General features: G+C 40.4%; 1 protein-coding gene across 3 annotated transcripts in view; it reads right to left on the reverse strand.

The window, feature by feature from the left end:
- Positions 1–15924, reverse strand: part of cltcl1 (clathrin, heavy chain-like 1) — a 61709-nt gene that overhangs the window by 20184 nt on the left and 25601 nt on the right. For all 3 annotated transcript variants that reach the window (XM_072709124.1, XM_023832278.2, XM_023832275.2), the window contains exons 2-10: positions 10577–10784; positions 7240–7508; positions 5627–5788; positions 5191–5304; positions 4207–4380; positions 3651–3848; positions 1330–1530; positions 957–1109; positions 568–690 (exon numbers count right to left, since the gene is read on the reverse strand). In XM_072709124.1, the coding sequence (XP_072565225.1) occupies positions 568–690; positions 957–1109; positions 1330–1530; positions 3651–3848; positions 4207–4380; positions 5191–5304; positions 5627–5788; positions 7240–7508; positions 10577–10784 (1602 nt within the window). The remainder of the gene's footprint in view (positions 1–567; positions 691–956; positions 1110–1329; positions 1531–3650; positions 3849–4206; positions 4381–5190; positions 5305–5626; positions 5789–7239; positions 7509–10576; positions 10785–15924) is intronic.

Raw genomic sequence — 15924 nt, forward strand, 5'->3', positions numbered from 1 at the left:
GTTTAACGTTGTGTTTAACCCTGGTATTGGGAAAAAACAGACATTCCAATATTGCAATTAAATCTGCTAACGGAGGCCAACTCATAAGAACATAAGAACTATACAAATGAGAGGAGGCCATTCAGCCCATCAAGCTCACTTGGGGAGGAGAACTTAACTAATAGCTCAGAGTTGTTAAAATCTCATCTAGCTCTGATTTAAAGGAACACAAGGATTCAGCTTGCACTACGTTATCAGGAAGACTATTCCATACTCTGACTACACGCTGTGTAAAGAAGTGCTTCCTTAAATCCAGTTTGAAATGTTCTCCCGCTAATTTCCACCTATGGCCACGAGTTCTTGTATTTGAACTAATGCTGAAGTAACTATTTGGTTGAACAGCATCCAAACCCATTAGAATCTTAAAAAAGCTTTTGCCTACAATGATCCTTAATTACATAGCTGAGTGTGAGCTGCTGGTCTTCGCTCTAGGTGAGAGCCTCATGCCCCAAGCAGAGCACATACCAGGAATAGCTCTCCCATCTGTGACAACAGCACAGTAGCAGGGAGTCAGGAAGTGAAAAGTACCTGGTTGATGTTGGCCAGTGGCTCCTCATCCTGGACCAGCATCTGTGCGAACTGCAGTCCTTGGTCAGGACTCACACGCATCACACTTCTCAGCAGGAAGACCCAGTCTGGGGTGTAACCCACCTAGGGGGAAGAGAAACTCCAATGTTTGTCTAAGGACCCTTTCATAAGCAGCATATGTGGGGAAAGCTGCAATTCTGGGTGAACATACCCAAGTTCACATAGGAGTGGACCCGCAAATCAGGAAAAACAATATTTGCATGCTCGTAAGAATTTGACTATTATTATTTCCCATACTAGATCTTGGGACACTGAATGTGTTCAGGTAACTTCAGTTCCTCTTGCAAGGGTAATACAGAGATTCGCATCACAGAAATCTTGTTTCTTACCTTCTTTGCATAAAGCACGATTTTCTGGAACTGGCCAGTCTCAGCAAAGCACTGGATGACCTTGTTGGGAACATTGGCCCTCAGGTAAACACTGAGGGCTAGAGTGGGGTCTGCACTCTTCACCAGGTCACCCAGTTCCTCAGAGCACTCCAGCTGCAAACACAGGGCCAGCTTAGCGTTCCTGACACTAAGGGTGAGCACCCCTTCTCAGAACAGAAGCCATTTTTTAGGGTCCACAAGGGAAAAGTTGGACAGGAAGCAGTTTCCCCAAACAGTGGCAAGTAGTTAAGGCCCAACAGCCAACAGCAAGCAGCAGCCAAGCTGCCGATCAGGACTCCCCAAGTTCGCCATGTCCAGGGCGGGCAGCAGGTACCTTGTCCTCCTTCAGCCATTTCTCCAGGAGCTGTTTGCGACCTTGCTGCAGGACGGGCCGGCAGAGCTCCAGGGACTCTAGTCGGTTGAGCTGGCCCTGATCCAACAGAATACCAAAATATTGTAGCAGGGGGGAGGCCTGGCCAGGCTGGGCCGGGACACTCTGGAACCGCCGGATGGTGTCTGCTGTACGCAGGATGCCCTAGGGGGAAAGTAGGCATTCAATCGATTGCTTTGCGCCCGACAGCCATTAGGTGTATGTTTCACATTCACTTTTCAAACAAACGCCACACTTCCAGGACGATACCACAAAGGTCTCCTGTCAGAGTTTGACGGTCTTCAATGTCCCAGCACTACTTCAGTACAAGTCACAGAAAGCGAGATGACACCTAGCTTTACCCAGGCAATAATTAGCTCCTGGCCAAGCAGCAGCAAAGCCAATAAATTATTCAATAAATTATCCTGCATGCCAGAAAATGGGCCATATCTAAAATATTCTTTTAATTACAAATCAACTGAATGCTGGGATACAAAAACATGTAACTGAACACAAATTTTCCAACAAAAGATTTTCCACATGATGGTTATCAGGACTGATCAGTTTTTAGTAAATTGTAGTTTGGTAAATATTTCAAATGCTGCATTTTGCAAAGCGCATATTTATAAATAACAACAGATGAAGGCTCTGTTCACAACTGGTATTAACATGAGTCCTGGGTGATCCGATCACAAGTGGACAGCGCTAATTACAGGTGTGAACGCACCCAAAACACATTAAGTACACATTAAATACGCAAGTGGTATTTGATATGATTTATGTCAGAACATCTGTCAGTGCAGAATGGGCCACTGTTTAGTAAATTGCACTGCGAATAACAATGCATTTTTTTCCTACAAGACCAAAAAATAAGTTTGAATGTGCTGGGAAGTTGGTTTAATATAGGACTGCCGCGACTCATTCGCATGGAAATCTTCTCAAAAGTGTACATTATTAATATTCCATGCAAATTTGGGAAAAATAAATTGTCCAAGAACTGATTTGTTAAAGATGTTTTGGAAATTGCACAGATCATATTTAATGCGCACTTTGATGAAGCTTCCTTATTTATGTGAAAGTTGGTCTGGTCCACACTTTACAAATACTGGTGAACCATGCCGGTAAAAATCACATGAACGTGAATTTAAAGCATGTAGGAAAGAATGTGTGTTCAACAGCCTAGAAAAAGGATATGTCAGTAGAAACATATAATAATAGTATAATTGTTTATATAGTTTTATACTGGACTGTCCAGGAGCATGAACTCCTGGTCAGAAATTCGGTCCCACACCAGTGAAACAATGAATCGCTTCATTGAAATTTTCTCAAATTTTGAGCTTCATTGGTTATGATTAAAAGCCAAAACATTATCATATGGCAACCAATGTTAAAGTATTACCCTAATGCATTACAGACTGAACCCTTTGCCCTTGAATAGAAAAGTATTTAGCCTGCCCTAATATCTTAGTACTGAAAGACCCTTTTATCGCGTACATTTGGACTGTGTTGACGGGATGTAAAAATGCATGTCTACAGGTAGAAAGTAGAACTTATTGTGAAATATATTTTGAATTTAAGTAAATATATTTGCATTATGTGAAGTAATATTTTATGATAATGAATGTCTATTGAAAATCACATTATTACGAACAATTTAAAGAATATACGTAGAAGACAAACAGGAAATATACTTTTTATGGCATTATTTAAAAATAAAAGGCCACATTAATTATTCAAATATTTATTTATTTATGGATATTCTTATTTATTTCAATAGCCAAAGCAAATAGCTTTTGATTTCTTCTCCTCCTTTTAATGTTTGGCAGATTCTGCATACAGAAATGATTTACGTGCTTATTTAAATAAGTTGCGGGAAAGTGAGTTCCGATTACAAGCGTTAATGCCAGGCGTGAACTAACGTATTTAGGGCTGTCCACTTGTGATCGGATCACCCAGGACGCATGTTAATACCAGGCGTGAACAGGGCTCAAGACTTTAACCTTTACTGAACCCCCCCCCCCCCCAAAACAGAGCAGAGTTAGGGACCTAGAGAGCACATGATTGCATAGGTAACTGTTAAATAAGAATCGAATAAGAGTTTCCTTTAAATATTTTTCACGTTACATGAATTTGACGTGCAATACAGGTTAAAAGCCCCTGGGATATAAAATCGAAATAGTTAAATAGGTGAGACTGAATTGGAAAGCCTGCTCTACACTAACAGCTTTGGGGCCAGTCAGTCTGACTTCTGACTCAGCGATACAATCCGGCATGTGATACTTCACCTTGGGGGCAGAGGCTGCGACTTTGGCCGCCTCAGAGTAGCTGCCCTGGGCGAAGAGCGTGTTGAACTTGCGGGCGAAGAGCTCCTCTGCTCCAGCCAGATTGCTGCGCACAGCCATGCGCAGGCCCAGGTCTGGGTTCTGCAGCACGTTGGTGGCATAGTTCACAATGTTCTCCTCCTCCACACACACAGACAGCACCTAGAAGTACACAGGCAGTGGTATGAGGTTCACATACATGTCCTGTATCTTTCAAACACCACCTATGATACAGTATAAGAAGCCAGGAACATATGATAGCTAACTGGCCCACAGGATAATTAATTAAGGACATGGAGGGTCAAGTTCATGATTCAGAGTCACACACCACACCATTCAGCCATTTTGACTTCATTCCATAGCTTAATGGTGATAAAAGCTGTAGAAACTTCAAGAAATATCCATTTTATTGACTTGTGGAGGCAGAGGTATTTGGCCAGCTGCAAACACTGTGACCTTCAGGATTAAAGGCTGCGGATCCCCAGCTGCTGACTGTGTAGGTATGAAGGACATGGCCTACCTGTCCCTTCTTATTGACCCCGATGATGCCAGAGGTGGGCTCGTGCGAGGCGGTGACAAAGATGGTCTCAGCACTGATGCGGTTCATGTAGATGCACACTCCTGTTTCCAGATCATACATGTGGATGTAGCCGTATTTGGTGATCAAGTAGATAACGCCATGTTTGACACCAATCTAAATATGAGGGAAATTGGATGAATAAGTGGACTGTCAATGCAGTAAATTACAGCAAAGCTAGGTGTAACTCCTGCAATTAAACAAAGATCATATGTACTCCCAATATAATGAAATATGTCCTGTTTTCGCTGTTCAGTAGATGTGGTTATAAGCATTGTACGGGTTCGGGTAGATGCAACCTACAGTGTAGCCTTTTTTGCTGAATACAGATTGTCTTGCTCAGAAATGTCAAATAAAAGGCGCTCCTTTATAGAGGGTGTTTTGTGACAATATGCAATAAATGAGTATTATTTATTATTTAAAACTATTTAAATTGCTGTCATTTAAAGTATTATTTATATTAATCATTGGAATTGCTATTTAAATGAACTAATACTAGCAACCATTAAAATGATCTGTCAAAGTCACCCATTAAACTCAGTGGACAGGTTTTAAACAAAACATTAACAGCACAAATTGGTTACATTGCAAAACTGAATATTGTCACAAAATACCAACCTTATTCCTTAACCACATCCTTAATCAGCATACAAATCAAGATCCTTGATTTCCGACTGATATTAAAAAACAGAGGATCACTCTGATGTTTACAGACTGATTTTGGTTACACAATTTATTTTTTCCCTCTCTGCCTCTATCCCTATTCTGTTTATTGGGCTAATTATGTAGCCGGTTAAGTGAGCTATCGATTTGTAGCTAATTGTCATATATCCTAAAACCCATGAGCCTCAGGCTTCTCCAGGCACCATTGTAAAATATTCCTCAAGAGCCACCAGGAGGCTTGTGGGACTCAGTCATCACCGTTACCTGCATGGCCACGGGGAAGTCGGTCTGGGCCTCAGGGGGGAAGAACACGTCGACCGCTTTCTTGGCAAATGGCTGGTTCCCAGGTGCAGGTTGACCCACTTCTATTATATGCAGCTGGAAGGTGGAAGGTGGATGTGCATATGGTCTTAATCCATGAAGCCACTGGAAGCCACAGGCTCAGTTCCAGTGCTTTCAGTGGTGATCATCATTACTGCCCTTATGAAATAAAACATACTGAACCCTGATCATAACCTTAAAATGTCAACAAACAATCATCGAATCAAAACAACAGCCAACTTCAGGGCTGGCAGGGGCAGTAAGCATATATCCTTGCTACAGCTATGTGGATAAACCCACAAACGGTAAGTGAACCCTTAAGGTGCAAACGTAGCACAGACAAAGAGTGGTGCAACACAGCAATATCAGTCTATCCCACCTTGCCACCAGCCTGGCTCCTCACAGCAAAGCAGAAGAGCGTGGAGGGCTTGGCATTACCCTCCACTTTGAACTCAGCAAAGGCGGCAGCGTGGCCTTCTATGGGTTGAGACACCTTCCGGTCCACAGAGTAGAGTTGCATGGCCCCCACCACACGGTTTTGCTGTCGGGCACATAGGAGAGGTCCCATCAAAGGCCTTTCCTATTACAACTACATTTACAAAGCCTCAATTGATCCTGCAGTTGTTTTCCACTGGGGAACATTCAACACACTCAGAAACATCTTAGATGATCATATTTTATGCTAATATATGATAAATATATTTTGTTTCTTGTAAAGCAGATTAACTTGCAGTGTTTCCCACAAAGTTTGCTTTGCAATAGGGAAAAGGAGACCCACGTCATCAGCTGGGTTAAGGATATGAACCATACACAAGCAGGGAGGGGAACAATAAGTAAGTGCAGTTAAAAATTCAGCAACATCATTCTCTTCAACAAAAGTCACTGAATGCCAAACATACAGCTTATGATATTTACAAAACACCTCAGTGAGGTCTGATCATCCTTGAAGTTCTTCAAACTCAATCCGTTTCCTGAATCTGGCAAAAACTGAATGTTGATGCACTACGAAAATAAAAGCTATCAAAAGACCAGTTGCCTACTAAGCAGTTTGGCAATATTGAGTCTCCGGACCCCCTGAAGCTGTCAGCAATGGGCCTGTTATGATGAAGAATGTCCCAAATACTCAGTGTCTGACCTACTCTTTACTCTTTATGTATGCATTCATGCTCAGTGTTTTATGCACACCTTTAAAAATGTACATCCCAAGCAAGTCATATACCTCGTTGTAGATGCTAGACCGAGGCATTTTTAAATGTATAAATATCAGATATTAAGTCATCAATAAAAAGACTATTAAACAGTTTCTAAAATGGATACGACAAGATGATGGAAACAATGCAGTGCCTTGAGGCAAGACTACCAGTTGCGCAAATGAGGCTTGACAAAAGATGTTTGATTATCAGCAAGTTACTTGAAGTCACACAAGCTATTACTGGAGACATGAGGAATAAAATGTGAATGTTATAAAGTAATAGGAGGAATAATTGCACATAAACTGACACTGTGGATTGCCGTGTTCTGTTGCTGTTCACTAATTTAAGTGTTTATCCAATGCTGTGATTATTTATATACCGATCCTCTGATAATGCTACACATTTGCAGCTACACTAGGGCAACCAGATGCAGTGGTAGACCAGTCTAAAATGCTGATGGTCTGTGCATGATCACAACAAATCTTCTTGGAATTGCTGATACAGAAATTTATTCTTTTCTCTGCAGTGGTGCCAGAAGAATTGATGCTGCTGAATGTTAATGGGGAAAGTCCAAGGTGTGTTTACATAATGCAAGGCAAGAAACTTGAATGATATTCCACTTACAAATAGGTGTCAATCAGAATACCCAGCTTTGCAAAGAGTAGCGTTGTAAAGTGACATCAATTAAAGGCACTGCGTGTGAATTATCATCCAGTGAGGGCACTGTGTGCTTAAATTGACACACTGCAACATTGTATAGGGCGACCCTTTGTGACTGCACACTTGTGTGACGGCTCACCTGTGCAGAGATGCCTATGAGAAGAAGCCACTTTTGCTGCTCATCCGTCCTGTAATTGATTATCTGACAGCCTGCCAGGCTGGCATGTCGATCGAACACTTTGACAGGCTGAGAGATGCCTTCCATGCTCCAGTGGTAGACGGCCGTTTCCGTGACTAGGGCCACCGTGTTCACAGAGATCCATTTCCAAAACATCACGTCCTCCGTCATGGTGTGGGCCTTCATCTTGCTCTTTATTTCAATGTTGAAAATCTGCAGCGTCTTGGCAGCTGAAGGCGGGCGGAACAATGAAAAAAGGGTGGGGTTGGAACCAGAGACATCTGCATGCTGGCAAGCTAATGTCTGTGGCAGTATCCCATCACATACCGATACAACTCATCTAAAATATTACCACGTTACACTTAACTGGAACTACGGATGCAGTTTATTTTCAGTTAACGTGGGTGTTATTTGTTTTGCGAGTTTTGTTTTTGAAAGGATGATGATCGGTTATTCAAAGCATTAAAGAATGAAAAGCTGGCTTCTCTGAAGGTGCTCCTTCAGGAACCTAATGGCCCTTACACCAGAAAGCCAGCAAAGCCTTAAGGGGGTTTCTCTTCCCCAGCAAGAAGACACTATAGAGGTTCTGTAGCTCTCACAGAATGCAGTGTGTGTGAAGAGTCTTCGGTTCTGCAGGGGTGTAGACTGGTTAAATACATAGATGCCGGCAAATATAAAAAAAAAAAATATAATGGATTTTCTATCACCCATCTTAAGTTTAACAAGCAGACGCTAAATCAGACAAGCACTGCATAAATATTGGCAGTAACTTTAGTTAGTAACCATGTTTAGTGAAGGTTTACTAAACTCTAAGCAGTGTACTTAACCTTAATTAAAAAATGTAAGAGACTTAACAAGAACACCTTTAAGGACAAAGTTCAATATAAACCCATGTAAAATATCCCACCGAGAATAAAACCGCAATCAGCAACAAATCATACCACATTTGATTCTGATATTGTGATATGGATTGTGTTTTAATTTCTTCACTAAGAGTTTGCTTCAAGTATGCATTCTTTACTTTTATACCAGATAAAATGGGAATTTTAAAAACAGGTTTGGCATCCCACCAAGTGTTGCTTCTGAATTACGCACCTTCTCTCATGATTTCCTGTCTTCACATTCCTGACATCAGTCATCTAGTCCGGTCAGTCCCTTATTTACCACATCACGGTGACCCCACTTGTACTCGCAAACACATTGCCGCTAGTGGCAGTAGCAACCATTTTACAAATCACACATCTGCGACAATGAATCCAAATGAATCCACACATCTCATAATCTGGAAAGTTACATGGTGGTACGTGTATGTAGACTCTCCATGTCATATTCCTCCCTTATTCCAGTATTCACATTATCTGATAATGCATACCACAGTCCTTATCAGCATACAACACATCATGCTTACACACACAGGGTTCTCATAAAAGTATGTGGGGTGGATTGCCTGTGTTGGTACGGCATTAAGTTCAGGCTGCTCTGAACTGATGGAAACACTAAATATTCACAGGTCTCGACCAAAATTGTAAGAACAAAAATATTTCAAATGTATATACATTACACACTATCAGCTTAATAGAGTGAGTTTAGCTTATCCTTCCAGGTTGGAGATGGGACTTATCAGTTCAGAGGTCAACTTTATACCTTTCCAAAGCTGAGAATTGATTAAACTGCTGCTCATAGATTTTGAGTGCATTTGGAAGACAATCATCTCAGGAGATGAGCCAATATTCATGGGTGATTTGGGCAGACATGAAAACAAACATGTCGCAAAGAAATACTCAAACAACATAAACGGAAATGCATGAGAGCCGGCTGGGAGAGGATGGAAGATATAAGGCTGAGGTTCCCAACTTTGTCAGCTTTTATGAGAGGACACCACCACGTACACCAAGCCACAGAAAGAGAGAATCTGAACCCACTGAGGTGAACTCACCGTCTACAAGACAAGAAAGCAGAAGTGAAGAGAAGAGATTCGGAAAAGAAAAGAAGGAAGGGGAGGCAAAGATTGCAAAACAGTGTAAGAAGTGGAGCAGTGTGACAAAGGGGCAGCAGGTGCTCTACTGGTGCCCTCAACAATAACGTACTGCAGTACTTATATAGTCTTAGTTAAACGACCCGTTTAGTGTGTTTCAGTAGACCATACAATTTTATGCTGAATGATACTGGGAAAACACCCCATTCCAAAATTAACCAGACCAGGATATATGAACATAAAACTTTTTATTATGCTGTCAAAAAACTAATCCTTTTTTATAAAGGCGGCATTGTCTAAAGTAGTTAATTTCCATTGTACCGTTACATCAACTTAAACATTAATTGGGGAAGATCTTATATTTCAGGCAAAGTAATTTCTACTTGAACAGGTATGTGATGAATAGACCAGTGAAAGAGAAAGACAGGTAAATATAGTAGTTAAATGGTGAAGGGTACAGACTTTAACTATGGTATGGCAAAGAAATTTAAATTGTTGGCTTTAACTGACATTCTGATACCTAAATAGTACATTAGACGGTAGGGGGAGAATTAACTTGTACCAAAGATGAAAAGACTGAACAGCTGATTGGCACCATTTTTACAACATAATCAAAAGACGTGTATTAATATTCCATTAAAACTTAATTATCAGCCTGATAAAACAGCTGAATGCAGATTACACTGAAATATTAATCTTTTACTTCAATATCAACAATTCAAGCTTTAATTTTGGAGTGGCCCATAGTAGCTAGACTAGTATTGGGTTTCTATAGACTATAATTCGCAAACTACATACAATCGACTCTTGACACATGGAAAAACCATTATTTCCCACAACTGATGTAGTACGTGGCTGGCAAGGCAAGTTACTACACAGTTCATACATTTAAGTGACAAACACTGCACTATAGCAGGAAATAGCACATTTATTAAAAAACTGAATGTGTTTCATAGGTATGCTGCAGGAAGCTATTATTTTATAACAAACACAATGACTGTTTAAAAACAGAGAAATGAAACAGAAACAAGGTGAAAACAGTGATCTCTGACCTGTTAGAAGTGCATGAAATAATTCTAAATGACAATTTATCTGGTGAAACAAAAACTTAAGAATAAAACCCAGTATTTACCAACATCTTCCAGGCTTCTAATGTCACAATGGCCAGCAGTCAAATGATGCCAAAATTCCAGTAAAATTTTCTTAAGCACTTTCTTGAAGTGAAGAAACAGCTAACAATAGTTTTAACAATGCAACAGGGCCAAATGACAGCCATGGCTATGAAAAGGGCACACTGAGGCACTGCATGGTAAGGCAACATACCTTTAAGGGCGATGACCTTGCTAGCAGGGTTCATAATGGCACTGTCGGCAGAGATGGGCCGGCGGATTGGGTTTGTGGGGTCATTCATGTCAATGATGACCACCTGGTTCTGGTCTCCCACCTTCTCCCTGATGCAAATGAACTTGTCCGACTCCAAGGTCAGGTAGCTGAAGCCAATGTTGGCCGGATTCACTCCCAGGTTCTGCAGCTGTGGGTCAGGGTAACAATGTTGACAAGAACGATCACCTAATGACAATCATTACAGAGGATAGCCCTGCTATCAGGACTTTCAAAAAGCAGACTGACACCATTGGAAATGAACAGCATATCAACAACAATATTCTTGTTCCATTATAACCCTCCCCAAGCTCTTAGCCAACATGTGTGGGGAAGCATCTATGGAATGCATTGTTCTGAGCCACATTTCTTTTTTACTTCATATTGCATGCCTCAAAACCCCAATCTCTCCCAGGAATGCATATTGTTCCTCCTCTGGAAAGTAACAGATTAAAATAACAATGATAATTACAGATGAGACATTATTTTTTTCTAGTCCAATCCAGATTCCCATATTAAAATTTTGAATATCTGCCGATACCGATACTAGAGGCGCACCGATCCGATATTCGGGATCGGCAAGGATCCATACCCACATATGACCAATTCACGTCCAACACTTACTTATTTAGTTTTTGGCAATCTGTAAAAAGATACCTCCTATTTCTATGAAATCGTTTTGTACAATAGCTCTTTCCCATTTAGAAGTGTTTTTGGGGTAACGCTAATGCTGCCACTCAGTTTTTTTCGCCATTCATTGGGTATGACCACAGCGACTTCTGATGTCTGTGCATTCCCTTTGCAGCAGGAGTGTAAACATCACATAAGAGGGTGACGATAGCAAATGCAACTTGCAAGCTTGCAAAGCAAACTAACAAACATCTGCAATCTGGAAGTATTTTACACTTGAAACAACGAGAAAAAAAAGTTTTGAGAGATTGAAGTAGCAAGTTTATTTGCATTGTCTTGCACAATTGTGTGCGCTTTGTCTAGTGGGATTTTCCATTTATCCAGCATGGCTCTGATGGCATCTGAAACTGAAGTGCTGGTGTGTCATCCACAAATTTCTTTAACTTGTAGCACCACTCTGAAAGTCATAGCTTTGCGGGTTCATCCAGTGTAGTTAATACGAAAAATGCAATGGATGATTTGGGAGTCGCTAGCTTGGACTGTTTTGCACACTCGCTACAGCTTATGATAGGGCTGGACAATTAATCAAAAATTAACCAAAACCAACATTCACAACCTTTAATCAACGTAATGTTGCCCATGTTGGTTACATGTTGGGATGGGGTAGGGACAGTTTAGATGCTTGCGGTCTAGTTAATATTACTAACTAGCTAATATTACTTTTTGTCCCAACTAGTGGTGGCCTACTGCAGTGTGTTGCCACCTGCCCAGGGTTGGTTCCCGGGATAGCCTCTGGGCCCCCTGCGACCCCAGTGGGGATTAAGCGGACACAATAACGGATGGATGGATGAATGGATAGTGGTGGCCTATATGGCAATATTTTATCTCACATGGTTGCAATTGCATCCACGGTATACATTTCAGAGGTATAAGAATCATAATACAGCACTACATATACGTTTATGTGTATTTAGCATATGCTTTTTGTCCAAAGTACAAGTAAGGCAAATAGCACATTATAAACATACAGGCTGTTTAGGAGTTGGCTAGGCATAATTGTGGCTAGGCTTAGCTTCCAATGAATGCCCAGGTACAAGTGCACTAGTACACACAAGTGCACAGAATTATTATAAAGACAGGACAAACCAGCAATCGCCAATTATGAAATCAAGCCTGCATACCATCTCAGCACTTTCTGTATCTCACTTCATTGTTAATTATATGTCTCAGTCTATCTCAATTTAATGACTAGATCTTGAATTAAAGACTTAATTGATCTTTTGTAACCAATTAGCTAGGGCTGGACAATAATTCGATATCAATATATATCGCGATATAATTTTTTTCAATAACGGTGATACGATTTTTAAACACATTTCCGATATTTCGATATACATATATACTGTATCATATAATATACAGTATATGAATAATCAGCCTGTTTTAGTTTAAATGGAAATATATTATTGTTAATAAGCTGAGTCTGAGAGTTTTATTTATTTGATAGTTTATTTCACATTTCTTGTTTGTAAAGGCTAAATACAAATAAAAAGTTTTTATTTTTTAAAAATTATATAATTTTAATAGGAGGAGCCTTGAGGTATTATAGACTTTGCAAATTCAGTTTGCAGACATCCATTGTGTGTGTCCTCGGCAGTTTTTTCCTGAGGCTTTTTAATATTGTCCATATCGATATCGGAATTATATCGTATCGACCAAAATTAAGAAATATATCGTGATATAAATTTTTGCCATATCGTCCAGTCCTACAATTAGCTAACTAAAACAAACTTTAGCAGAGAGTGCACAAAAATCCTGATGTAAAATTTAAAACTCCTTAATACATTTTTAATAGCAGTTCAAGTTGAATTTAATACCAAACTAAGCAGAAATATGCTTTACCAGAATAAATACCGATACATTTATACTACAGTGACTCGAGCCACTTTTCATTCAAGTTTGAATTTTTAAAAAAGCACAATTCATGTGTGAATAATAAACCAAATTTTACAAGGCGCCGATCAAGGCACGGGTGCCTCAATTATGAGAAATCTTCCTACCAAAACAGAAGAACAACGGACTTCTCCAACATCATGAGTAGTAATGCACCAATAACGAAATTTCTGGGTGATACCAATAGCTAATAATTTTGAAAACTGACAGTGATACCAACTGTTACCACTAAATGGACTGTAGATAAAGCACACCTCGGTCGAGAGGTACTGCGAGACTGGGAGCGATTCATAGGGCATCAGGATCCCAGTAGGTCCGTTTGCCTTTGTATCAGTCCATCAGAGATGTGTCTCGATCCATACAAGTTTTAGTGGGTCTGGTTTTGTTTTGTCCAGTTCCAAGGTTTCGGGCAAGTTACAGTTAAATTCTTCTTGACTAACCTGTTCGAGGGCCGAATTGGTAGAGTTGAATATGTGGCAACCCATACAAGTTTTAACAGGAACGGTCAAGTTCTAAGATTTAGGTTGAGGTACAAGTCTAAAAATATTCAACAGACCCGTTCGATGTCTGAGTTGGTCGAGTTAAGAGTCGTTCGATTTCCAAGGGAGAAGTACGTTTTCTGCATCCACCACATGACAAAGCACCTCAAGGATGAGAACCTGAGTGCAGTCATGTTATCTGGTGATACCTCAGCACCACACTAGTCCGAATGGACCAGTGTGAGGTTTTTTCCAGTGGCTGGAGTGCTAATGCTGCCACCAACCCTCTAGTTGTTTTCTGTAAGTTGGAGGACCTCCTTATAGGGCTGGATGTAGATTAATGTCATACCCAGGACGAAGCAATTGCAGGTTAAGGGTCCTGCTCAAGGGGCCAACGGAGTAGAATCATTCTGGGCATTCATGGGATTTGAACCAGCAAGCTTCTAGTTGCTGGCACAGATCCCTAGCCTCAGAGCCACCACTCCGTCCCAAGTTCCAAGGTTTTACTGTAATTCCACACAGCAGACATTATTCTAATTGTTTAGTACACAGGTGTGCAAAGTAATATGGGCATCCATTTTTATGGCATTTATCAGTGGTAAATATCGGCTCATTTTTTTAACAATTTTTAACAATCGGCCAATGGCCGATTGTTTTTGTATCGGTCAATACTAATAGTTGGCCAATACAATTAGTACATCTCTAATCACAAGCATATAAAGTGACAGATTTAAACTCTTCCATGAGCCGCTACTTCAAAGATGATGATACCAAGATACCTAGCTAACTTGTGTTATGAGAACTGCATACAGCCCATGCTACTTTTAGCACGAAGTATGAAACTTCTACTCAAACAAAAATAATTGTATTGAACATTGTCAAATTTAAGGGGTATACTCCAGAGCAGGAGCCTGTACCAAAAAGTCGGATTTTTGCTTAGCTGGGTAAATTTTGACTGTATTATCAGATTTAAGGTAGCGCAGTTTAAACGGACTTTTGCTTAGTGATGATACACAGTGCAACTTTTTGAGCAACGTTGCCCAGCTACAACTGAAACTATAACAATGGACATCTGAAGTGTTAAAAATAACTAAAAATGTTTCAGTCATCACAGTAGAGTAACAAATGGCGGAACGGAAAGGCTCACATTCCAAAAAAAATTACCTTCACGTCCTTCATATAGCATATGGATGGTCACCCACTATAGAATTAACAAAGAATCCTCAAAAAAATTATAAAAAAGATTAAGATAAACATATATTTGTCACATAAACATCTTTGTAAATCCCAGTCTCAGGAATGTAATTCCTATAAACCAGAAAAATTATTCTAAGTTTGGGGGGGAATATAAAAATCATCACATCTGATTACTGAAGAGTTTCAGAAAAAATGCTAACCTAAAATGACTAACATGCCATTCCACCAATACACAGGCTGCAGTAAGAACAGGGTGTGGGCTGGCTGGGTGCTGAGTCACAGGAAATAGACCACCAGCTGCACATTCCTACCCTGCTGGCAGCCGCCCAGAAGCTTACATTCCTGGTTGCACTTGGCATTTTACCGTTTATCCTCCCCAGAGTTCGGAATCTGTTCAGTGTAGTTCCCCCAGCAACAAATAAATGCCACGTGGCAGTACAACGCGTGATAAACAGCAGCATTAACAAGTGGCCTTAGTCTGGCTAGCCTACATCACAGACTGTTTACACATCACATATTTTCCATTACCCATTTCATACAGATTATAACTCGAGGAACAGAAATAAAGCTGCTGACACAGTTGAACAAATTAAAAGGCCTGAATTCAGGGATGCCACATTCTTTGTGTTGCCATCCAAGGCACTAAATTAACATACATAAAATTTCTCAGAATATAAATCAAATAATAGCAGGATATACAACTTCATATTTGTGGCATACGCAATATAGAAAGGCTGTAGCTAATTATCATTTAGATATGAAAAACAGTGTTGTGTTTGGGTCCACCTTGGTCAAATTCGAATCAAGACTAGGACTACCGTGATTAGTAGACATGATTGATGAAGAGAAAACACACAGGTGCTGTATCACTGTACAGCACGTGTCAAACTCATGGCCCGCGGGCCACATCCGACCCATGATACAAATTATACCCAGCCCGCAAGATCATTTTATATATCTTTTTTTTAATGGCCCGGCGATATGAAGCGCCGATAACACCCAAACTACAAATCCCACAATGCAGCGCAACAG

The sequence above is a fragment of the Paramormyrops kingsleyae genome, chromosome 2 (assembly GCF_048594095.1).
Source record: "Paramormyrops kingsleyae isolate MSU_618 chromosome 2, PKINGS_0.4, whole genome shotgun sequence".
Lineage (NCBI taxonomy): Eukaryota > Metazoa > Chordata > Actinopteri > Osteoglossiformes > Mormyridae > Paramormyrops > Paramormyrops kingsleyae.